This window comes from Talpa europaea (genome assembly GCF_964194135.1).
Source record: "Talpa europaea genome assembly, chromosome: 8".
Classification (NCBI taxonomy): Eukaryota; Metazoa; Chordata; class Mammalia; order Eulipotyphla; family Talpidae; genus Talpa; species Talpa europaea.
In genome coordinates, this window is record NC_140075.1 from 34,492,454 (window position 1) to 34,518,695 (window position 26,242).

The 26,242-nt window shown below is 34.8% G+C and overlaps 1 protein-coding gene across 6 annotated transcripts in view; it reads left to right on the plus strand.

Moving 5' to 3' along the window:
- The window catches only part of GOLM2 (golgi membrane protein 2), a gene marked incomplete at both ends in the record, with an annotated part of 84,636 nt that extends 59,038 nt beyond the window's left edge, over positions 1-25,598 (plus strand). For 3 of the 6 annotated variants that reach the window (XM_084239646.1, XM_084239647.1, XM_084239648.1), the window contains 3 exons: positions 493-651; positions 18,447-18,614; positions 25,528-25,598. In XM_084239646.1, the coding sequence (XP_084095772.1) occupies positions 493-651; positions 18,447-18,614; positions 25,528-25,598 (398 nt within the window). The remainder of the gene's footprint in view (positions 1-492; positions 652-18,446; positions 18,615-25,527) is intronic. The other 3 variants (XM_084239649.1, XM_084239650.1, XM_084239651.1) reach the window with 1 other exon arrangement.
- Between the last annotated feature and the right edge of the window lie 644 nt (positions 25,599-26,242).

Genomic DNA, 26,242 nt, shown 5'->3' on the forward strand with positions numbered 1-26,242 from the left:
CAGAAATGTTCCCTGAAAATGAGAGTTGATATGACTAAAGTTAATTATTATAAGGATCTAAATCCAGGTTTTGATGAGTGAAAACAGGATGTTAGGGAAGAAAAAGAATCAAGAATTAATAGTTGTGAGAGTATATTAGTGAAAATTACTTAAGATATTAGAAGTACTAAAAGCCTTACTGGATTTTGAATATTTCTGACAGCAATGTAGAATTTGGAGGGAGGAAAAAAAATCCATAGGTCATTGCCATTTAATCTCTGTGTTTCTACTATATAGTCCTTTCATGGATAGACTTAAAATCTGTACTGGAGATAAGGGGGAATGATTTCACTCAGCTAAAACCACACTGGTTACAAGATTTGATTGAAGAAATTAGAATAGCACTTTTTTAAAAAGTTATACGACTACTCACTATCAGACAACAGTATGTCTTAGCTCTTCTAAGAAATTCTTTGGTAAATATGAACTTAATTTGATGTTTTTATGTCATAGATTCTCATGGAAACCCTGGTACTTCAAAACAGAAACCTTCCAATCCTCTTCAGCGTTTAATTCCAGGCCCAAACTTGGAGAGTGAATCCAGAATTCAAGCAGATACGCTAAAGCTGGCTACCAAGGAGAGAGTTGGTGACTTCCATAAGTTGAAGCAAAGTAAGAATCAGCTGATGAATATTATGCTGAAAAGATTTCTTTAAATATGTTTGTTTACAAGGCTCAATTACGGTTTTTATTATTATAATCTCTAACAAAAGAATGTATAGTTGTAATACCCTGGTGAAGAGAAAGTTTGATGGTATTAAAATATAAAAGAAAAGCAAGTTTTAAATAGAGATTCTTTAAAGAAGACTTTAAAAAAACTTCTGTTGTTCACCAAAGTTAAATAATAAAATTTCAGGTGAGTTAATTTTAAAATTGTTACTAATTCATATTACTATAAGTTTCTTTGTAGAAAAAGTCGAAAAGATATATTTTGTTAAGCTAGTAAAAATGAAGGCTTAATGCTGCTGCTCTTTTGATCCCTAGTAATTACAGTTTGCTCCGTTTAGGTGTTAGTCGAGAAATGGAAGAACATGGTCAAATTCAGAATATCCTGTAATGAGATATGACTACTTAATGATTCAGAAATTTCAATTTTGTTAAATGGACATTGCTTATTAATCTGTATAACTCTAAGTTTAGAATTCTCAAGAAATATAAGAAGTAGATACTTTGAGGCAGGACAGTATATTTTAGGTCAGTTTACTATTCTGTTTTACCACTTCTGCTTTTTCAAGGCCTCTTCCTTTCCTCAATTTCTGAAAAGACAGATTGTCTAAAAGCTCCAGTTTATTTTTGTTTGTTATGATGACTTCTATGGCAACAGCTGTTCAGAGGTAGTCATTTGTAGATTACTTGTTCAGTGATAACTACAGCATTACGTTTTTTGTTTTTTTCAAGTTATTTTTGTTGGTCTTGTCATAGTTATTCAAATTTCTGTATTATGTGAATATATAGCTTGCACATGATTGACTTTCCTTCCTTGAAATTTTAAAGCATATGTATGTTCTTGACCAAATTATTGTATGAGCTTATAAGAATGTGGCTAATATTTTTAATACAATGAAAAAAATATTTCCTCAAAATCTTGTTGGAAGGATTAGTTTGAAAACATTTATCTCAACAAAAAAAGGTTTAGAATAAGGGTGTGACAAAATAAAATAACTTTGGTTGCTTAAGATTTTCTTCTAAACTTATAGTTGTACTACAACTTATTTTAAAAAGAACCTGTTGAATTTTAAATTCTTACACTACCATAGTTGTGTAGTTATTTTAAATATATTTTTATATATCATTTATATATATTTATACATATAATGACACACATAGACACATATGTATAGACCCATGTATATAGACACATATATGTATATGATCTTTCTCTTTATTCCATTGTGCTTAAGCAATAATAATAGCTGATTTAACCCTCCTCTTTTACTATTTAACTTATATTTTCTCATGTTAGTTGTCATGGCTATGAGTGTCTTTTTTTCCAAAGCATTTCCTTTGTCCTCTATCTTGGGCATTCATTTAAGTACAGTACCCAAACTGAAATTACTAGGTTAATTTGTTTGATTAGCTCCTGTTATATTTTGTGAGACTGTTCTGTTGAAAAACTTCACTTTGTTACTGGAGGTGTTTAACTTTATTTACATATGGAGCCTCTCTGATGACCTAGGGGTAAGTCTCAGCACTATCACACTATGGCCTGAGTTTGATCCCTGGCCAGCGAACTAACCCACATATGGCACAGCAGACCTCTCCTGTCTCGCCCACTGCTCCCCTTTGCAGTGAATTTTAGTGAATCTGCCTGTTCTGCTCCTCACTCTGTCTCTGGTGGGTCCTCATCCCCAGCATGTCTGGCCTATACCCAATTCTTCTTTGCAAAAAAAAAAAAAAAAAATTTAAATTAAAAAAATAAATTTATTTCCATATGGCCTGGTCATATGTACTTTTAAATTTTTTTATAAGGCATTTGGAATATAATGTTTCAATGAGCATTTACTTTCTGGTAGCCTGTCCATTTTTATGTGAGGAATTTTGCAATAATTATTTCTTGGTATATAATCTGTGCATCAGTTTTGATTACCTAGCCTGATAATTTCTGAGACTGATACTATATCTTTGTATCGAACCTTTATAAATAATTAAGGTACTTTTTATAAATTATCCTATCACAGTTTTTTAGCATGCCAATATTTTAAAGAATTTTATTTTTTTATTAATTTTTTTTTAATTTGTAGTAAAATACACATGGAATTCATCAAAGTGTACAACTGAGTGGCATTTAGTACATTCAAAATGCTGTGCAATCATCCTGATTGTCTTGTTCCATAACATTTTTATTCCCCCAAAAGAAAACCCATTTTAACTCTCATTCTTTCCTACCCACAGTTTTTGGCAATAGCTAATCTTCTTTCTGAGTGTATGGATTCACCTATTCTGGATATTTGATATACATAGAATCACATGGTATATAGCCTTTCTGTCTGATTTTTTTGCTTGACATAATGTTTTCAAGGTCCAGTCATGTTGTAGCATGTATTAGTACTTTACTCCTTTTTATGATGGATAATACTCAATTATATTAATGCATTCTCTTTCTCCTATCATCCATTGGATAAACATTTGAGTTTGTTTCCATTTTTTGATTATTGCGAATAGTGCTGCTATAATCATTCATTTACAAGTTTTTGTGAACATTTGTCAATTTCTTCAAGTGTATACCTAGATGTGTAATTGCTGGGTCATATGGTAATTCTGTGTTTAGCTTTATAAGTAACTGAAAATTTATATCCCACAGTGACTACACCACTTTATAATTTTACTAACAATGCATGAATTTTAATTTCTTCACATTTTTGTCAATACTTATTATTTTCTGTTTGTTTTTAACCATTGCCGCCTTGGGTGTAAAGTGGGATCTCATTGTGATTTCATTTGTATTACCCTAATGTCCATCTTTTCACTGAGCATCTTTTCATGTCCTTGTGGCTTTTTGGATATTCCTTTCGTAGAAATGTTGGTTTAAGTCCTTTAATTGGGCTGTTTGTCTTTGTTGTTGAGTTTTTAATTGTTTTTTATGTATTCTCTATATTTAGACCCTCAAGGTCTCTGTGTTTAGATTCTTCTCAGTGTTTTATGATCTTGAATATAAGGATGTTCCTGTCCTCCAGATATGGGGGGACTTCTCTCACTTGAGGGTTTTATGATCCACTTCAGGGAAAGGTGAGAAAGTCCTTCCTGCACATCCCATTTGTCAAATTCTTTACTTTGAAGTATTTAATATGCCAAGGTACCATATTTTGTCAATCTCCCACCTGAAATTGAGTTGGCAAAATCACCCATAATATCTATGCATTGAACTTTTTCACAACCCTGGGCATTTCTGTGGGAACAAAAGAAATACAAAAGTTAGTGTTTGGAACAAACTATAAACTCAGCTTTTTAGTCCAGAAGATCAGTCATTTGCGAAGATGTCCTAGAGATTTGCTTTGACATGTCTTTAGATGAAATGAGACAAATACTGCCAGATGATAGACTTTCTTTTCCTGCTGTACACTTTGAATGTTCTCTGGTGATCTTGTTAATTGATTTGGTGAACTTTCTGAGCGACCCATATGTAACAGTGAACTTTCTGAGTGACCCACATGCTGTCATAATTTCTCCTAAATTTATATCAAATTGTTCAGCTTTAGCCTGTAGGGCTTGGGACAAGGGAAACTTTTAAGTTGTAGTCAGATATTGGAGAAAACTAAAGAGTTCAGGAAGGTAATAACAGTGAATTCAACTAGGATTTAATACCCACCAGGCAATGCTGTAGTTTTCTACTGAAGCATCATTTTTCTCTCGAGAGTGACCCCCATTTGCTGTAGAGATAAATAAAGTAAGACTAATTTACAAAATCAGTCTAGTTTCATTAAACTTGGTCTGGTAATTTATATTAGCAACAAGATTGCACTAAAATGATTGGCCAAATAAATATTTTCAGTTTGTTTTACTGAAACTTTTCATAAGGAATCACGTATAGGACTTTGAAAAACATCTTGAGGCTAGGAAGCCAAGCCAAGCCTCTCTATGAGACTCCGTCTACAATAATTATACACTTATGTGAATTCTTCTCTACTCAAGGTTCCCAGCATATCCAGAGTTGCCTTTGTTTGCCAGGAAGTGACCTTTATAACTCACCTGTAAGGCTGCCTGGAAACCCTGTATGCAAGGTATAGACTAGTTTTTCCAAGGGCTCTTTTATGAGCATCAGCTCTTTAAATTCAGTGTTATTTCCCTAAACCTTTCTGATTATGCCTGATTTTATGCATCATTCTTAAATATGGCATTCTTGTCAGTCTTAGTAATAATATAAATGAAGTTATCACATGTGTCTTATTGTATGCACTTGCATAAAATAGGAACTTACATAAATAACTGTATTGCCATGAATGTAGATTATTCGTTAAGAGTTCCAAATTCTGGGGTCTTGCTGGTGCCTTCGCTACCAGCTTTCAAACTATCTAGCCAGCCACTGTAACAGGAATTCTATCCACAGCCTACCAGGGAACTACCCACATGGTGCAGCAGACCTCTCCTGTCTGACCTGCTGCTCCCCTCAGCAGTGTATGTTAGTAGATCTTCCTGTAATGCTCCCTACTCTCTCTGGTGAATTCTCTCACCCCCTGCACCTCTGGCTTACACCCCAATTCTTGTATGCATAAACAAATAAACCTTAGGGTCTCCCTGGTGGTACAGGGGTTAAGATGCAACCTTTGAAGCAATCCACAGCCACTCAGCACGAGTTTCATTCCCTGCCAGCCAGGGAGCAACCCACATGGTGCAACAGACCTCTCCTGACTCACCTGCTGCTGTTCTGTTCGGTCAATCTGTCTGTTCTATTCCCCACTCTGTCTCTGGTGAATCCTCTCATCACCCCCACACCTCTGGCCTGTACCCCAGCTCTTGTATGCATAAGTAAATTAATCTTTTAAAAAAAAATAAAATTAAAAATTAAATAAACAAACCTTTAATAAATAAATAAACTTTTAAAAGAGTTCCAAATTCTAGAGGGATCAGTTAGGGAGAAAAAAACAGTTGTTTCACTTTTATTCATAAAGGTATACTCTACTACTGGCTGTTAAGTTATAAATAGCTTAAGAGAAAAATTTCCTTAAATCTGGAAAATAAAACATTGAAGAGACAACAGTGTTGGATGGCATGCCCTGAATCCTGCAACTATTTATATGTCTGTCTTCTCTATTAAAGTGGTAACCCCATGAGAGCAGAAACTGTCTTCTTATTTTTATTTTCCAAGTCTTTTAGTACATAGTACACATTAGTTAAATATTTGTTACTTATTACATCGGTTTTGGAATTTTATATTTCTTTAGTTACTATATTCAAATGTTTCCTTGGTCATAAATTATATTAACATAATTATGAGAATTTCCCTACCTTTAATTTCTTTACTCTAAAATTCACTACTTGGGACTTGTCACTTTATTTTCTTTTTATGTCTTTAGGTAGATACCTAAAAGCAAATTCTTCACTTAAACTTTTATTAAATGACTGCTAATCAAACCATATGCACTTATAACCCCAGTTTTTCCTTTCTTGTTTGAATTTTTGAATACAAATTTTTATATACTATATTTCATGTTTACTGTCTTTTAAGAATATTTTGTCACTCTATTAAGACTTTGTTTTCCATAAAGAAACTTTAAGGACTTTTTTTTTCTTTCTGGTTTCATTTCTCCATTTGTATTCTGAATAGGTAAAAAAAGAGTAGGATCTAGAGTAGTAGGTGAGGGATAAACCTGTTTCTTCATTAAGGAGATTAGATTGAGACTTATAGTAATAGCCAGGCTTTCATCAAATTTGAAGAATCTGATCTTATATTAATGTAGATCTGTGTGTTTTGTTTCCAAATCTTTGTTAAATCGCCAAAGTAATCTTTTGCAGAGATTGGAAACTGAAGATCCATCATCATATCATGCCAACATAGGGGTTTGGTTTGTTCTACAGTGATGTTTAAATTTTGAAATAGTTGCCAAAGTTAAAAATCAAGACATTTCACAAAAAATTACCAGAGTCTGGATTCTTTTAAATCAGAATGTTTGATGTAATCACTAATAAGTAATTTGACATAATAAGTAATTATGACTGTTCCCCTTAGAATGAAATATGCCCTGCTCTGTTTCTCATAACCCTACTCTGACACAGTACATCCATTTATTTTACTTGTCTGATATCTGTAGGTATTTGAGTTTGTGGCCCCTTTTATATTACATGAACATATAGAAGAGAAACCTTGTAGTTGATTCAGGCCAAGGGCTTAGCGATTTGGAATTCATGACAGGTACATGAGGTTGGACTGTATTTGAGAGGGAAGTATTAACTGAAATTTAGCAACTAAGGAGCATCAGACTGAGAAATTGTATTTAAAAATGGTACATGAGGAGATCCTGGTCTTAAAATGGTACTACAATGAAAATGCCAAAGGTAGAATACCATTATAACGAAGACTCGTTAATAAAAGGAAACTACGAAGTGGGAATAGGAAGAAAGAGTCTGAGTATGTGAGGGAATCTCTTTTTCTTTCCCACTTAACTGCTTTTGCATCATGGAGACAGTATAGTTATCTCAATCAATATTTTCATTTGATTTTACTTCACCTAAAGACCAAAGATATATGGAGAGATCAACAAGTACATATTAAAAGTAGAAATGTAAATAGGTAATGAATATAAAAGCAATTAATTCATATGGTTACAAAATGATGTTTTTTTTAAAGATTTATTTATTTATTTATTTATACATACAACAACTGGGATATAGGCCAGAGCTTTGGGGAGTGAGACGATTCACCAGAGACAGAGTGGGGAGCAGAACAGGCAGATCTACTGAAATACACTGCTGAGGGGAGCAGCAGGCGAGACAGGAGAGGTCTGCTGTGCCATATGGGTTATCTCTCTGGCCTTACTTCCCTAGCTGGGAATTGAATTCAGGCTTTAGTGGCTGGTGATAGCCTAGACCCCAGTTCTTGTATGCATAAATAAATAAAATATTTCTTAAAAAAAAAAGTCTCCTGGGCCTCCCCTGTGGCGCAGCGGTTGAGCGCTGGGTTGCGAGGCTGCCCGCAGCCTCTGCAGCGTGGGTTGGCTCCTCGGCCACTCCCCGGCCACCGGAGGAGGGCCCCACATGGCACGCAGACCTCTCCTGCCGCCCGCTGCTCCCCTCTGCAGTGTTCTTCGGTCCTTCTGCCTGCTCTGCTCCTTGCTCTGGCTCTGGTGAATTCTCTCACCCTCCTGCGCTTCTGACTGTACCCAGTGCTTGTATAAATAAATAAATAAATAAATAAATAAATAAATAAATAAATAAATAAATAAATCTTTAAAAAAGGAAGCAAACTTATTAAAAAAATAAAAGTCTCCTGGAGGGATACTTTTACAGGGGATTGAACTCATGCTGCAGTGGTTGCTGGCAGCTTCATTGTGCTCTGCTTAACCCCTTGTGCTACCAGGGAGGCCCTATTTACATGTTTTAAATAAAAAGACAGTTCATTTCAAATGTCAGCTCCATATTGAAAAGTCACAAGGGCAGTTACTCCAAACAGTAAGTGATGGTTGTTGATAGAGCCGCTTCTCTTATAGGCTGTTCTGTATTGCATGCTCCAGTGGTAATAGAGCCGGGGTTGTTTTATTTAACCTTTGTTAATGTTTCTCAACAGCATTTGAGAGAAAAGCTAGTGTATTAGAGAATACTAATACACTGGGTTTTTTAAAATTTTCTTTTACATTTGGATTTTTTAAGTATTTTTTTTAACTTCTAGTCCAGATGACTCCGAATTAACCTTTGACATATCTTCCCTGCTCACATACATAGCAATGATATAATACAAAAAAAACTGAACATTTATCAATAGCCTCAAAAATATATTAAGCGCTTCTGTGATCAGAAAACAAAGGAAAATTACAAAATGCTGAAAGGAATTGAATGATTAGACTTATTAGGCTATGGGTCTGAAAATCAAGTTTCTAGGTATTTGACTATTAAGAGCAACAAGGATAGAATGGTGCCACTAAAAATGGAAGCCAAGCTTATTGCTTAAAGCCAGCATGTGATTATTACCCTGGGTTCTTTGGCAGAGGGTGCAGAATATTAAGCTATTGTTGACTATAATCAAAAACTGCAATGTTTAGCTATAAAAGACTTATGGAGATAGGAACTTGCATTAAATTATACTACCAATTGGTTTTATACTGAATCTTCACTATCCACAGTACCGTCATAAAATAGAATCTGAAATGTGATTGTAAAGTCTCAGACAGGGGATCTGGTGAAAGCAACTTTAAAGTAACAAGATAATATGGGTGAACAGACAGAAAAAAAGAAAAAGCATATATATCCTCTACACACTGAAAATTAATCAGGAAAGCAAAATTCCAAAACATGAAAAATAGTAATGCTAAGGAGGATTGCCAACATATCAATAACTGAAACATGAAAATAATTTTATGTAGCAGTTTGCTAAGTTTGTTTGAATGTCAAGTAGGATAAATCCTTGCTTTTAGGCATTGTAGCAAGACTTCGGATTATACAAACAATAAAGGAAAAAATCTTAATACTAGAAAATGTAAATGTAAATTATTTCAAAGGAATGGTAATTATATTGACAGCAGACTTTTCATCAGCAAACCAAATGCCAAAGGTTTAGTATAATAATATCATCACTATGATAAGTGAAAATTACTGCCAACATAGAGTTTTATACTAGCTGCTGAGGACAGTGAGAATAAAATGAAGACATTCAATTATACAAGACTGGGTTTACCCCTCATAGATCCTCCATGAAACAAGTGTAAAGGCTATTCTGTTACAGGGCAACCCCAATGTGAAATGTGTTGGCCTGACTGTGGGTCCTCACCCATGCAATTAAAAGCGACTTATAACTGGGATCTCCCTGGTGACACAGGGGTTAAGTCTCAGCACAATGAAGCTATCCACAACCACTGCAGCATGAGTTAGATCCCTGGCCAGGGAGCTACCCACATGGCCCAGCAGATCTCTCCTGACTCGCCCGCTGCTCCCCTCAGCAGTGTATTTCAGTCAGTCTGCCTGTTCTGTTCCCCACTCTGTCTCTGGTAAATCCTCTCATTCCCCCAACCTCTGGTTTGTACCCCATAAATAAATAAATCTTTAAAAAAAAAAGAGAGATTCAACTGTAGGCACACACAAAAAGGTTAACAAAGGGTTTATTTACAAAAAGGGGAAATGAAGAAATGAAAAACTCAGGAAGAAAGAGGGAGAGATAAATTGGTGAATGTGTCCTACCAGTTCCACTGGGCTGGAACCCCAATAGCACACTGAGAGCTGGGGAAAAACCAAGCACCCCCAAGGCCCACATGTCTGATTATGTACCAACCCTGGCTGCTTAACTCCACCCTCTATTCCCAGTAATCCTCCCTTCAGTGGTGATGACATTATGGGATTTATAGTTCTTAGTGTCTTGGACATCTTTGGTCTGGCCTGGGGGTGGGGTCCATAAGCCCTATTTGTGGAATTTGTTCAGGACGTCCTTTCCCTCCAACAATTCTTCAGTGACAAGAACATTGAAGAGGCATAGTAACAACTGACCTCCCCACAAAAAAAGGAAACTCAGATTAATCAAAGAAAGCTATTGGTAAACTTAATTGTTGACTTAAAACAAGAGATCAGGAATAAAGAAAAAACAAAACAAAACTATCATTCAGCAGGGGAAGGGGAGGGTGCAAAATCGGGGAGGAAAGAGCACAAGAGACTATGGTGACAGTTCTCAGTTGTCTTGATGGTGGTGATTTTATGGCAGTTACACCTGACAGGAGAAATCAAACAATGTACAAAAATGAGCAACAATGTAAAAAAAATATATAAATAAAAATTTTAAAAAAGTAAAAAAGTCATAAAAAAACTATTGTTCTGTTAAGACAGCAAAAACAATAATAATGATAAAAGATAGAGAAACTGTTCAAGTGTTCAGAAAGAGGATAGAAATACTGAATACTTTTGGATTTTTGCTAGAAAAATTTATAGTGTGTTTAAAAATTAAGGTAATCACTAAAAGAATAGTGTAGTAGTTCTATCCAACAGTGAGAAGAGGAGGAAAAGGAGACAATATTGAAAGAAAGGATGGAGAAAACCCCAAAATGGTAGTCTAAGCAGTAAATCTTTAAAAAACAAGGTCACATACTACAAAAACCATATGTAGAAACAGATTAAAGTTGTCTGTTAAAAGACAGAGAAAAAAGGATATAGAAACAAAATCAGCTATATAGTATTTACAACTAAATCATAAACACATACACACAGAAAATGTGGAAATAAAGGGACATTAAGGGGTATCTCTCACTTTGGGGTGTATACCCAAAAGAACTGAAAACAGAGACTCAAACAGATATGTATATACACCCATATTTGTAACAACATTATTCATAATATCCAAAAGCTGGAAGCAAGCCAAGTGTTCACTGATAGGTAAAGGGATAAATAAAATGTGACATACATGTACAATGGACTATTAATTCAGCCTTAAAAAGGAGGGAAATTCTGACACATGCTAACCATGGATGAACCTTGAAAACATTATGCTAGTGAAACAAACCTGTTGCAAAAAGACAAATACAGTTTTACTTATATGGGGTACTGAGTGTAGTCATATTCATAGAGATAGAAAGTAGAGTGGTGATTGTTCCAGGGTTCTGTTTCATGAATACTGAGTTTCAGTTTGAAATGACAGAAAAAGTTCTGGACGTGGATGGTGGCGATGATGACACAACAATGTTAACGTATTTAGTGCCTCTGAAATGTACACTTAAAAATGAATAGGGGACCAAAACCACCCTCAGATTCTCAGAGAACCCAGAAGAGTGGTTATGCTCACAGTTGTAGTTTAATACAAGAAGATACTGATTAAAATCAAGAAATGGAAGACTCATGAGGCAAGGTCCAGAAGAAAGCAAATACAAATTTTCAGGTGCCCCCTCCTTGTGTGCATGGAGATGTGCTTAATTGCCATAGGAAGATGTGTGGCAACATGTGTGAAGTGTTGCCTACCAGGGAAGCTCACTTGATTCTTGGACTCTATTGGTGTCAGGGTTTTTATCAGGATCCAGTTATGCAGTGCACTTATCACTGACCTCAGCTATTCATAACCCAGCTTTCTCTTCATCACCAACAAGGAAAAATAAATGTTCCCCATAAATCACTTTGTTGAAATAAACTTATCTGATCAAACTGTTAAAGACAGTGGCCAAACCCTTAAGCATACAAAAGTACTTATCAGGTAGAATACTCTCAGAGCTCAGTAGTTAGTTATCTCCCAAGACCTAGTAAAGGACTGGTCCTTTCTTTGCAATCTATTGCCTTTAATCAAACTAAGCATTCTGAGTTAACCATTTCCTGCCTAGAAGCTAAATATATTGTTTAAAAGGCCTGTCAATCAATACTGTTTTTTAATGAATATATAACTTTATGGAAATGCTTAACACCCAATTTAAGATAGAGGCTGCTTTTGTAGTAGAGGGAGAATACTAGGAAGAGGTACCCAGGGAATTTTGATTGTATTTGTAATATTTTATTTCATTATAAGTTATAACTTTATAAGCTCCGAAACAAATATGTCAAAAAATAATACATTTGACAAAGTTCTAGATGATGTGGACATGTATGTTATGTTCTGCATATTTCTTATAGATCTGAAAATATTTAATGATAAAATAAACAAACCTGTTATACTTTTCTATAACATAAATCACAGAGCTACATTAATTTTTTTTGTGAAATATTTGAAAAATGGTTTGCTCCATTCTTAAATATGCTACAGTATTTCCTTGAGGTGACTTTTTTCTTGATGTGGGTTCACAAAGATAATCAAGTTTGGCATACCAGAACTTGTTAATCAGTTATATTATGGCCATATTTATTCTGGCATTGGATTGTCCAAATATTTAAAGCACTTAAAATGAATGTAACTGTCATACATATTTGATATATGCCTGATATTACTTCTTCAAAAAGTAGCAAATTACTTCCCACTTTGGGCCCCTTTAGCCTAGGCGGTGCTAAGGCTCACCTGATAGTTTTCGTGAAACAAAAAAGGAAGAGGCAAAGGAGAACAGATTTTGACCTTGAGATACAACAAATCGTGTGCTTCCCTTCCTTTCTCCTCCCTTCCCCTTCACAGAATTAGTCTGAAAGAATAAGGAAAGGGCAGCCATTGAATAATGTAAAGAAGGGAGGTTGACTGCTTTGCCTTGGGATTGGGGGTGGTGGTGTTAAGATTGGATGCTTTTAGTCACAAATTCTAACTACCAGGCTTCTCTCAATCCCTTGGTTTCTCTTTACTTTCCAGAACTCTAGTCAGTTAATAGATTCCTTTTTGTGTGTACTACATACAGTTCCTATGTCTTAGATAAAAAATAATTATGATGTTTTTGCCCCAGTATATTCCTGATAATGAAATCAAAGTAAGTAATTAAAAAGCCAATCATAGTTTTTCCTATGTAATTTTTTTGTGAGGAAAGCCTGCAGTAATAGTTTTGTCACAATTTGCACACTTACCTTCCTGGCACTCATGACTAACTCATACCTAACGGGTTACAAATCATCATATGTCATGGACCCTCAGGCATATCTGAAGTAGTCCATTTGTACATGTTGAACTGACTAATGTACGAATCAGTTGAATGTGTTAAGTGTCAAATGAATGGCACAAAGTGGATATTACTAGTGGATGAAAGCTAGGGAAAAAAGTTTGCTTTCTTTATAGTAAAATTTCCTTTTCTTTCTCTGTAGAGTTATAACCAACTTAGACTGATTTATTTTGTTATAATAGTGAAAGTACTAAAAGAATGACATGCAAATACAAATTTCTTTAATAGGATAATTGAGAAATTAAAACCCCATTTAAAGGAATCTTAAGCTAATGAAGCAAAAATATGGCTTATCGTGTTGTTTCATTTATTTATAGTATAGAATTAAAATACACAGTCTAGTTTTCTTGACTTAAAATGCCTTCTGTGTTTGAGAAATGTAGTTGTCTTTATCCTTTAATTTCCTGCTGGCTTGAAGTTTGCAAGCCTAAGGTTTGAGCTATTTCGCTGTTTATCATTCTATGTGAAGTTCTGTTACACTGTTTAAAGTGAACTGAACTGAAAGCTTATCAACAATCTTTTACTATATGTTTTTCCAGTTTGATATTCCCAGTTTTTCAGTAGCTAGTATATGTTGCTTCTTTCTTTGTGTTCTCATGTTTAAATTGTTGGTATAAAATTATTTTGTTACTAAAGAGTCTAAGTTAATCATTTTCAACCAGCCACTATAAATAATATTCAAGTGCACAATTGAATTTTGCTATAATTTAAGGAAATTTGAGCAGTCCAAACTAAATATAATTACCATATTTAGCTGGGTACAGCTTTAGTATTCTGGTTACTGAGAGATAGAACTGAATTAAAAATCATTATGTAGATAAAATGTTTCAGTGATGAAGTCAAATATTTAAATCCTATTGAAACACATCAGGGGATAACTTCACCTTTGTTACTTTATTCCCCTTCTTGTAGTCATCCCCCAAAAGCATTTCTTTCACTTAGGCATTTTCTGTAAAAACTTCCTAAAAGAAATGATCTCATAATTAACTTACCTTTACATTTATGAGTTTGACTCTATACATCTAGCCCTCGCTTTCCACCTTGAATCTAGTCCATATTTCCATCTGTCTATGAAACATTTTTATTTGGATGTCTTAGTGTAATCATAAGCTTAGTATACCTAAAGTGGCATTTGCTTTCCCTTATCTTCCCAATTATTCCATTTTGGAGCTAGACACTATTATTTATTTTTAGTTTCTAGTACAGAATTATAGAATCATTCCTGACTCTTTCCCACCCCCCTTATGCTATATATTCACTTTATCATTTCAAAATAAACTTGATTTACCTATTCTGATATCTTCCTAGTCTTAGTTCTCATAGCTTGTTACCTGAATAGACATCAAAGATACTGTGGTACTTAAGGCAGATTCAACCTGTTCTCAGAGAGCTTTAAAAAAAATCATGACTATAGGGCGTCCCTGGTGGTGCGAGGGGTTAAGACCCAGCAGTGTCAAGCAATCACCAGCTACTGCAGCATGAGTTCAATCCTCGGCAAGGGAGCTAACCCACATGGAACAGCAGACACTCTTATGTCTCCTCCGCTGCTCTCCTAGCAGTGTATTTCAGTGGATATGCCTGTTCTGCTCCTGACTCTGTCTCTGGCGAATCCTCTCACTCCTCCCCACCCCCCACCTCTGACTTATACCCAGCTCTTGTATGGATTAATAAATAAAATAAATATTTTTAAAAAAATCATGACTAATACCTAATGCCTCCTACAAAGTGCACACTTCATCTGTCAAATGGAAACCAACAGTAGCAATAGACTCCATGTTCGAATATCACTTTCTAGATCATTGGGGTTACAACATACAAAGGATCGCTTTCTAATTCTTTGTTTACATGTTTAACTTCCTTACTACACTGAGATACTGGAGATGGAGATGGCGAATTTATTTTTGTGTCATAGTATCCGTCACATACATCAGTGAATCTTTGTTGCCTCAATGGATGAAAGAACATTGTAGATAATTTAATATATTTTGCCTTTCATTCTAACAATGACCTTGTAAAGTGGATAATGGGAGATCGAGCAATTCCACTCCTAGGTATTTACCCAAATGACACAGAAACATTAATTCTAAAGGGCACCTGCATCCCTATGTTTATAGCAGCACTATTTACAATAGCTAAGCTTTGGAAACAACCCAAATGCCCCAAAATAGATGACTGATCAAGATGTGGTCCATATACACCATGGAATATTACTCAGCAATCAAAAAAGATAAACACATGCAATTTGCAGCAACATGGATGGAGCTGGAAGGGATCATGCTCAACGAAATAAGTCAGAAAGAAAAAAAAATACCAGATGGTCTCACTCATAGCAGGAATTTAGAAAACCTAAATAAGGAACCAGGAAAAAGACTAATTAATACAAATTAAAAATCAAAATCAACAAGCAACTATAAACTAGAGACACACTATGGGGGAGGGAACGGGGGCGGGGAGAGGAAGGATTAGGGTCAAAATAAGGGGGGGTGCAATTGTATGAAGAATATAACCAAAATGAAAGTGCATACATTGTGCAAAAATGAAAATGATGTAAGAATTATATAAAATAAAATATTAATTAAAAAATAATAAAAATAAAGATTTATTTATTTATGCATACAAGAGCTGAGGTACAGGCTAGAGATGTTGGGGGGGGGTGAGAGGATTCACCAGAGACAGAGTGGGGACAGAACAGGCAGACTGACTTAAGTACACTGCTGAGGGGAGCAGCGGGTGAGACAGAAGAGATCTGCCGTGCCATGTGGGTTGCTCCCTGGCCGGCCAGGGATCAAACTTGTGCTGCAGAGGCTGCGGATTGCTTCACAGTGCAGTGCTTAACCCCTTGCACCACCAGAGGGGCCCTCCATGTTCATTCTTACCAATTCTTTGAATGCCTTTTCCCTTCACTCTGTCACGGTCCAGTATATTTACTTCTTTTTTGAAAACTTTCCTTTTAGTTCTAATCCACACTGATTTCTCCCTTGTATAGCTTTTTGCAAATATGTTATCTAGCAGTTATATAATTTAGCATTCTGTTATATTGATTAGCATTACGCATTTTTATTTATGTCATATTCATTCACTGTTCCTCTGATATTCCTAACTTGACTGGCAAGATAGCTGTTTTCCTTCTATCTTGTTGTCTATCATAGTATTGGAAACCCAATATTAAAGTTTACATCTTTCTCCATAGTTGAAAATTTTATTTATATGATAGCATAAATTGCTATTTAACAAAGGATAGATGGGCAAATATTGTGCTTGTTATTGATTTTCTGACTGACTACCTAAGTGTCACTGTAATTGTAGTATTTAAGTTTTATGACTGAATTCGGGTTAGTCATATCATTGAGTGCCTCAAAAAAGAAAAAGAAACTTTATAAATGGTTATGTTGAAGTACTAATAATAGGTGCAGGTGGGCCATTTCTTTAGTTAATGTACCATGTCTGATAGTACTAATTAATTATATTTTGCAGTAAGTTTTAGACTAATTGTTTAGTTTTCTCTATTTCATAACTCTGATGTGAAAAATGCAATTTTTTCCAAGTGTTTTTGGAAAAAAATAGGATACTTTGAGGAACTCACTGGTAACTAATTAATCTTTGCATAAAGATTAATTGATCCAGCTGATTTGTCCAGAGTAAATACTGCATATTAAGAAAAAGAAAACATAGATTTCCATAAATCTCCCTTTTTCCTGCTTACGTTGGCATCATTTATAGTTAAAAAAAAAAAAAAGCCACCAGAACATTTTGTTTTGCATTACTGTTTTAAGAGACAAGTTATCTTTTTCTCAAATAGCCTACCTATTCTTGTTTTTCCTTTTTCAACTCTTGCATATCCATTTCTTTTGTTTCACCAACTTCATATATTTATGTAATATATATGCCCAATCTTATTTTAGAATAGAGGCTCATTTTATTGGTCCCAATTACTTCTATGTCCTGTTGTAATACCCCACTCCCTTAAAAGTCTATGTAAGTGTGATTTGATCCTTATTTTCCCGCTTGACTCTGTCTACCAATTAGAAGTATTTTGACCTCATCATGTGGCAGGCCATCTGTAAAATTGACTAATATCTGCATAATTCTTTCCATTTGTACTTAACCTTTCTTTGCAAGCAAAAGTAGGTGTTTTTTTCCCCCTAAATGTCCTAAATGCAGTGTAAATTATAAAAATATAATTGTAAAAAGTTTAACCTATCACAGAAAGTTTTTATAATTTTTAGGTCTTAAGTTTCTAAGTGTGTTAGTTTTAGGGATTGAAATAAAATTTACTTCTTACTACTATTATTTTTACTACTTATAAAATTTATTCATGGAAAGTAAATAAAATTAATTTTTACTTGTAAAGTAGTGTCTTTACAAGACACTATTTACTAGTGTCAAGAAGAGTTTAACTTGTATTTTTGAATCAGATCTTAGTGTGCCTTACACTTTTATTTTCAGTGTCTAATTGTTGCATAGCTTTCTCCAGTAGATGTTATGTCTATTGTTCTTCTCCTTCATTTCTAATTGTTAGGAATTTGTACCATATAATGGCCACCTGTAGGTCAACTTTTCCTATATCACTGACTTTCAAATATCTGGTTTAGGAAATGAAAAAGAATACATGCGAATTATTAAGGGTGTTTCTTCAAAACACATTCCCAGTTCAGATTCTGATAGTTTGCTCTTTCTACCCTCCTTCCTTGGAAATCCTAGTGAATCACTGTTACTGAAGGAATGTGAGCTAATCCTCAGGTGTGTTAGTCTTAGTGTCCAACAAAGAAACTAGCATTCCCAGTACTTATTTTTATTTAAAAACTACTTATAAAATTTATTTATGGAAAGTGGTATTTAATAAAGCAACAGAAAAGCACTAATTTCAATATGTATTATATCTAGTGATACAAGTACTTATTCTTCTCTTAAAATGTTAGGGAAATGCTTTTATCAGAAGTCATTATTAGCAAAACAGTCTTGAAAATGGCAAACTTTTCTTTAAGAATATATTCAGTCCTTAAGTGGCAAGTACTAAAATTAACGCAAAAGAGTCTGAAATAAAGATTATTTTCAGTCTTCATTCTGATTTCCTTTTATCTTGGATAATCTTCACAAAATGGATCTTTTTGTTATCACCAGTACCCTGAAAATTGCCAGGTTTCACTTGTCTACTTTTTCTGGTCTGTCTCCAGGTCCCTTTTTTCCTACTCTCTTTACTTTTGAATTAATCCTCTACCTACTTCACAGGCCGATTCTTTGATGAGAATGAATCCCCTGTTGATCCGCAACATGGCTCTAAACTGGCGGATTATAATGGGGATGATGGTAACGTAGGTGAGTATGAGGCAGACAAGCAGGCCGAGCTGGCTTACAATGAGGAAGAAGATGGTGATGGTGGAGAGGAAGACGTCCAAGGTGAGCGTGGGCCTGGCTTCCATGCTGTGACCGTGAAACCCACCACTTACATTTTATGGTTGAATTTGTGTAGAATTTTCCCTACTTAGCAGCAAAATCTTAATAGAAAGAGGTTCTGTCCAATTTTTCAATTTTATTTTCAAACCATTTTGTGATAGTGGCATTTTTAGAAATGTAAATAAGTCATTTCTAAATTATTTTAATTGTTAGTTATATGTCTTATTGATGTAGTTACAATTCGAAACTCAGGAACTTCAGAAATTTTAGAATTGAATTGTTTAAAATGCCTCAAGACTTTACATATGGCAAACACTCCCAGAAAAGAATTATTTCCAGTTTCTCATCTGAAATCATTTTATTATTCTTGGTACCAATATGATCAGCCTTTTTGTTATATGGGAAGCCACGAAGGGATTGGTCTCCTCCACAAGAAGATAAGTTTATTTCACTACTGATTCAGCATAGGAAGGCTGTTACTGAAATTTTTTCTGAGAGGCTTAAAATTTATATTTAACAATAATTTGTGAAAATTTGTCTGCTTTATGTTAAATACACAGATTCAACATATATTCCTTGTTAACTGTGTTACTTCTGAGCTTTTAATTTTGTGAAAGTTCAGAATCTACCTGTGTGCATGCAGCCCTGCCTATGCATGCTATCAGAGTATGTTGTTCAATTGCAAAATTTTAGGCCTATTTTCTGCCTGCTTATAGTGTTTAATAGTATTTGTGGAGCTTTCTTCTTTTCTATCAAAACTGATTATGAACTGAATGTGTGGTGTATTAGATTTTATAATATGCATGAAATATTTTTCAATATAACCTAATTTTTTCCCTAAACTCGTTAAAAGTAATTAAAATTTATTTAGAATAACTTAAGATTTGTTTTTATAAGATTCACAAAGGTAGTTGTTCTAGAATGCCATATAGTTAGTAGGAAAAGGGAAACTAAAGACTGACTTTCACCCAGGCATTGTTTTGGTAACACATTCTGGTTTGGGAAGAATGATTATTAGACATAGAAATTAAATGCTAGGAGTTCTATAAGGACATATTAATGAGAACTCACAAATACTTTTTGGTTCTATTGAATAAATTATACTAATTATCATCCATTTTTCCTAAGTTTTATCATTTATTCTCATTTTGTGATTTGTTTGGATTATATTTATTTGCACTTATTTGTAATGTTGCTGTAAGGCTTTTTTATGCCTGTACATCATATCACCAATTAGATTGTGAGCTCTTAGAGGGCAGGAATTTTATTTTGCCTTTTAGTTTGTTGGTATTCTTTTCTACCTTCATATTTACCCCATCACCCCATAATACTTAGTACACATAGGCCCTCAGTAAGTGTTGTTAACTGATAATTTTATGCCTTTCTCATTGAGATTTTAGTCTTATAACTGTGAGTAGGAATAATCATTGTTTAACTTCAGGTTTTATAAGCTTGCTTGGCTCAATTAAAATGTTCTAGTTTTCTTTCATAAGGGCTTATATCATCTTATTAGATGATTTTGACATTTTTCACTAGAACAATTAATTTCAACCATAACTGAAAATCATTTCTTATCTTCGTGGATGCCTTAAAGTTGCTGACTTTTATCACAAGATTTCAGCTTATTATTTTTATCTATAGTAGATTCATTTATCTTTAGTACCATCTCTCTTTCCTATACCCTTCTCCTTTCCCCAAGTTCTTATTGCCAGTTTCTACCGTACATCCCCAGTACCCACTTGCTGTCCTGTATTTCCTTACACAAGAAAATAAATCCATCGATTCTAAGAAATATAATGACCTAAGATGATATCTTTAGTGAGGTAGGGAGGAGTTGTTAAATTTGGGTGTTTCCTCACTTTCAGTTGATTCTTACTTAAGCTAGTGTTATCATTTAACATTTTTTAACCCACTTTTTTTAAAAAATTTTTTTAATAGAGGCATGTTTATTTATTTATTTATTTGTTTGTTTGTTTATACATGCACTGGGTACAGTCAAGCGCGGGAGGGTGAGAGAATTCACCAGAGCCAGAGCGGGGAGCAGAGCAGGCAGAAGGACTGAAGTACACTGCTGAGGGGAGCAGCGGGCGGCAGGAGAGGTCTGCGCGCCATGTGGGACCCTCCTCTGGTGGCCGGGGAGCAGCCGGGGATCGAACCGACGCCGCAGAGGCCGCGGGCAGCTTCGCAACCCAGCGCTCAACCTCTGCGCCACCAGGGAGGCCCTTTATTTAACCCACTTTGAAGCTCTCTGGATTTTAGCAGGATAGGGCAGCTACTAAGGAGACTCCCTTATCATAGGAAATGATATCCCATATCAGTGGAAAAATGTGAAAACATAAGCTCCAGTAAGTGAAGGGGATAAGTTTAGGTGAAGTGACTGAAAGAACAGTGGGGACCCAAATGATTTTAAACATATTTTCAGATATTCTTTAGGTATGGTATTAACTGTCCAAAATGCTGGGAGAGTGAATTGTGGCTGTTCCTCATTTTGTCAACAAGCTGCTGCTCCAAAAGTTTATTATTGTTAGAATATTTGGTATTTAAAAGATTTCTTTATAGCTTCAATGTAGATTTAATGGTTGAGTTCCTCGGCCAGTTTGCACTTGTCAAAGCAGTCACTGAAATAGAATAGAAAAAAAATTAGCCTGAGAGTTAGGAGGCCAGATGTGTATTGCTTTTCAAGTCCCTTAAACACTGTGAGCACAATTTCTTCATCTAATGTGAGAATGTTAAGCTAGAATAAATGGTTCTTCTCAGTTCTAAAATTCTATGGTCACATTCACAGTGGAATCACTATATATATAATACAAGTACTACTATGGGAAATTGTTTCAGATTTCTGCCTGCTGAAACACATCTTTCCCCAAACTCAGGAGAGAAAATAGAAATTTGACTGCTGTCATTGAGACTCTACAGCCAGAGATATCAAAAATTGAAGCATATATTGGGGCCTCCCTGGTGGCGCAGGGGTTAAAGACACAGAGCAATCAAGCTGTCCATAGCCACTGCAGCAGTTCTTTTGATCCCCTCCCTGCCCTAGGGACGTGACCCACATGATGCAGCAGACCTCTCCTGTCTTGCTGGCTGCTCCCCTTAGTAGTGTATTTCAGTAGATCTGCCTGTTCTGCTTCCCACTTTGTCTCTGGTGAATCCTCTCACACACCCTCCTCTGCACTTTGGCCTACACTCCAGTTCTTGTATATATAAATAAATAAATCTTTTTTAAAAATTTGAAGCATATGCTTCAGAAGCGCTGTTAGGGTTCTAGCAGTAGAAGCTCTTTGTTCTCCCTGGTGTTGTTCCCCCCCCCCCCCCAAGCTGTCAGGTTCCTAGGATTAGAAACTCCGGCTACAAGACTGAGGTTCTGGCATCAATTAGGGACACATCGCTTTGGTCTCTGAAAATCAGAATTATGAAATAGAGGCTTTGACAACATTTCTGCCAAATGGAGGATTCCAGGTTTATCTTTCTGATGACTGTTTGTATGTATAGGTCACTTGGTCAGCACTACCTGTAGATTAGAATTTGTGTTTTCTTTTAGAATTAGTGAAGCCTGTTTTTCCTGTGTACAATACTGGTTTATTTTTATTTTTAATCCCTTGATTCCTGAAGCATCCTAAAAGAAATATTTTTTTATTTACATTTGTGTAAAAACCTTCTCTGACTTTTAATTACTCAATACAAAGATAAACTAAAAATTAACACTGCAAACACTACACATATGATGGATATCTTTTAATTCGTTCTTTATTATAATAAGGCAATGTATGTTTACAGATTCCCTTTACTTGTATTTTTAATTCATAGAAGTTCCAAATTTGTTTAACAGAATATGAAATGCATAAATACTACAAAGAATGTCTATGGAAGGGAGCTTAACATAGTGCTTAATCCCCTGGAATCTGGAGCCAGACTGCCTGAAATTGAATTCTAGCTCCACCACTTACTACCTATGTGATGTTGTGAATTACCTGACTTCTATACCTTTATTTGCTCCTCTGTAAAATAGGGATAAATATAGTTACTTAATTCAACAGTTGTTATGTAGATTATATGATTTGAATATTTGGCACTTAGATCAGGGTCTGTCACATAGTAAGCACTGTGTAATTGTTTAATAATAATAAGTAAATGCAAATCTAGAATTTTTTCCTCTGGGTTGCTTGCTTTAGTGGATAATTGCACTTGGTCTATGGATTAATGTCTATGTTTGTTTGGTAGGGCTTACTTTACGGAGTGATCCTTTCTTGACTTGAAGGATTTTAGGAATTATGTAATAAATTATGAATGTCTATATTTTATTTCCTTTAATAATTATTTTATGTTGATGAGCTATTTGTAGACTTTGCTGTTTTGTAAAATATTAGCCCATATAATAATATTTCGTCATTATCTGTTATTCTGTGTCAGATTTGGTTAGGTAATTTCATCATACTTTATTGTTACAAAAATTGTTGGTAGAAACTTGAATTCTGGTATCAGATACACTGAAAATGGACTCTAGTTAATGTAAATGATAGTTCAATGTAAGAAGAATGCACTATTGCTTTTGTCTTTTATACTTCTGAAAAACAATATGAAGGCACCATATTAAAACTTTGCTAAGTAGCGTAAGTTAACAAAACCAACCAACTCCTCCTTACAAACTCCTCCTTATATTTATAGGACTTTGGAAGTAAAGACTGCCATTAGACACTTTTTTTTTTTGAGGCAGGAAAAGCAGTTGATAGCCCTATTGTACTGAGAAGGTAATTAGAGGTCCAAAGAGGCATAGGAAATATATTTGGTTTGTTAAGTGTCTGAATCAGGAGTATAATTCAATTTTTCTATTCCTAGATCTTTACTATTACCTTGTTTTCTCTTTATTCTTATTCATTTAAAAATCCAAAAAAGTAGCAGTAGTTTTCCTTCAATAAATTTCCTATTACTTTTCTAGAAATTCTCCTTTATATATGTAAGTAGGTTTTTCCAATGCTTCATGGTAATTGGGTATTCATTTAATTAATTAGTGAAGTCCTGAAAGATGTGTTTATATACAGGGCCTCCCTGGTGGCACAGGTGGTTGCGCACAGCTCTGTGAAGCTGTCCACATCCTCTGCGTTATGGGTTTGATCCCAGCCAGCCACAGATACCCACATGGTGCAGCAGACCTCTCCTGTCTCACCTGCTGCTCTCCTCAGCAGTGTATTTCAGTCAGTCTGCCTGTTCTGTTCCCCACTCTGTCTCTGGTGAATCCTCTCACCCTCTCACATATCTGGCCCATACCTCTGTTCTTGTATGCATGGATAAATACATCTTTGAAAAAAAAAAAAAAAGGCTGTGTTTATATCTGTACAGGAAGTCCCAAAACATGAATCCTAGTGAGTGCTTTCTGGAGAGATGCCAATGATTATTTTCTTTTTAAAAATGAAAGATAGGGGCTCCCCGGTGGCGCAGTGGGTTGAGCGCCATGCTGTTAAGCTGTCCACAGCCTCTGCAGTGCAGGTTCAATTCCCGGCCGACCAGGGAGAAACCCACATGGCATGGAAGACCTCTGCTGTCTTGCCTGCTGCTCCCCTCAGCAGTGTCTTCGGTCCATCTGCCTGTTCTGCTCCCCCCTCTCTCTGGTGAATTCTCTCACCCTCCCGTGCCTCTGACCTGTACCCTGGTTCTTGTATAAATAAATAAATCTTTTAAAAAAAAAGAATGATAATTTTTTAAAGTTACAAAGGAGTCCTCTGATAAGAGATTTATCAGCATATTTTTAAAATACAAGTGATTATGAATATAATTTCAACCTTTACACATGACAGATTTGGCACTGTCATACCTAGTGAACTACACTATTAAAGATATCACTCTATTAGAATATGATGAAAAATGGTCTGCAATTCTAAATAAGAATTTCTGTAAGTTTAACAAGAAAGTTATCAAAAGGCAAGAAAATGTTGTTTTGCCCTTTTTTATGAATAAATGTAAAGAAGAAATAACATCTTATGGAAAGTTAATACATAGCATATATATCACATAGTACAAATACACATACTTAGTATTTACTGTCAGTTTACCTGCAGATAGTAGTTCTTCTAATTTTGCTGTATAGTTTTTGAAATAAGACTGGTCAAAGTATTAAAAAATATGTTAAAACAAGAAGGAAAAGTTTTTAATGTGAAATGACAGCTGATAGTCAAGGAGCCAGAAAAACCTGCTAATAGCCAAAAAGTCACACTCTATATGGGGTCGTTTACTATTACCATTCAAAGTGACTCTGAGGTTCTTATTCTCTAACAATATAATGTAATAACTCTTCTTTTGGTAAAGAACAGATTAAGTTTTGGTTCAAATATTCTTTTTAGGAAGTTACTGGTAAGCTCTGCAGAGAAACAAAATTTCTAAAAATGTTATATCTTGGGATTATGGGTAACTTATTTTCTAAATTTTACATGGTGACTATGTAAAATTACATGGTGACTATGTAAAATTTAGAAAATTTATTTTCTAAACTTATTTAGAAATTTAGAAGATGGATTAATTTTACAATTAAAAAATTGATTTTAAAGGCATGAAAATGTATCTATAAGTTTCTACCAAAGTTTTAATTTGAAAGACTAATCTTCATCTATATATTAACATTATATTCATATAAAAGGATCAAACTCCTCAATGTTTGTGGGTTCCTGAAGTTTTACTCTCTAGCTCTTCTTCCATTCTTCTTCTTTTCTTCCTTCCTGTCATCAACAGTTATTAAAATTAAGCAATCTTCCAAAATAGTTACACTTTTCCCTCTATAGAGAAGCAACTAACAAATAGAACTCTATTTGTAGAAGGCATAAAATAGCAAACAGAAAACTACCTTAAGACTGAGAATGAGGCATATTTGAATTCCACAAGTGATTTAAAAAACAATATTCTTGATACATAATTATTTCCTTTACAGATGATGAAGAACGAGAACTTCAAATGGATCCTGCAGACTATGGAAAGCAACGTTTCAATGATGTCCTTTGAACCCTACAGGAAAACTTCGTAAAACCTAAAGTGCTGTAAAATGGAATCATTTCTACTATATTGTTTTTGACTTTTGTTGTAAAGATCAGTTGTATCAGTTGTAAAGATACATTGACATAGATTTAAGGAAAAATTTTAATGAAGAAATGTACCCATGTACATATGTGAACTTTTTCATATTGTATTATCAAAGAAGAGACTTTTTGGTTATTATACAGTCGAGCCAAAAACAAAGTAAGCAAAACTGTAACCTTTGCATTTAAAGCAAATTAATGTATATTTTACATTTTATTGAGGCTAATTCTTTCCACAAATAGACAAATAGGAAAAAATGGTTGTACAGTTTATATGTTGTGCATAGCATAACCACAGTGAGAACAGTTCCTCCACTGAGAAAAATTTTCACATACTAACATATTCTTGTTAGCTCAACAGGTGTTCTGTACAATTTGTCCCTCTTCTCATGATCTTCAAGGAGTTATACTGAGAATAGTTAAATAAGAGGGGAACCTGGAAGCAAACACTGGGCATCATATGTGCAAAATCACTTCCCTACTTTTGTTTTACATGAGTACTGATGTGTTTTGGCAGATAGGCTTTCAGCTGAGGCCTAATGGAACATGAGATAACCTGCAAAGACTTAA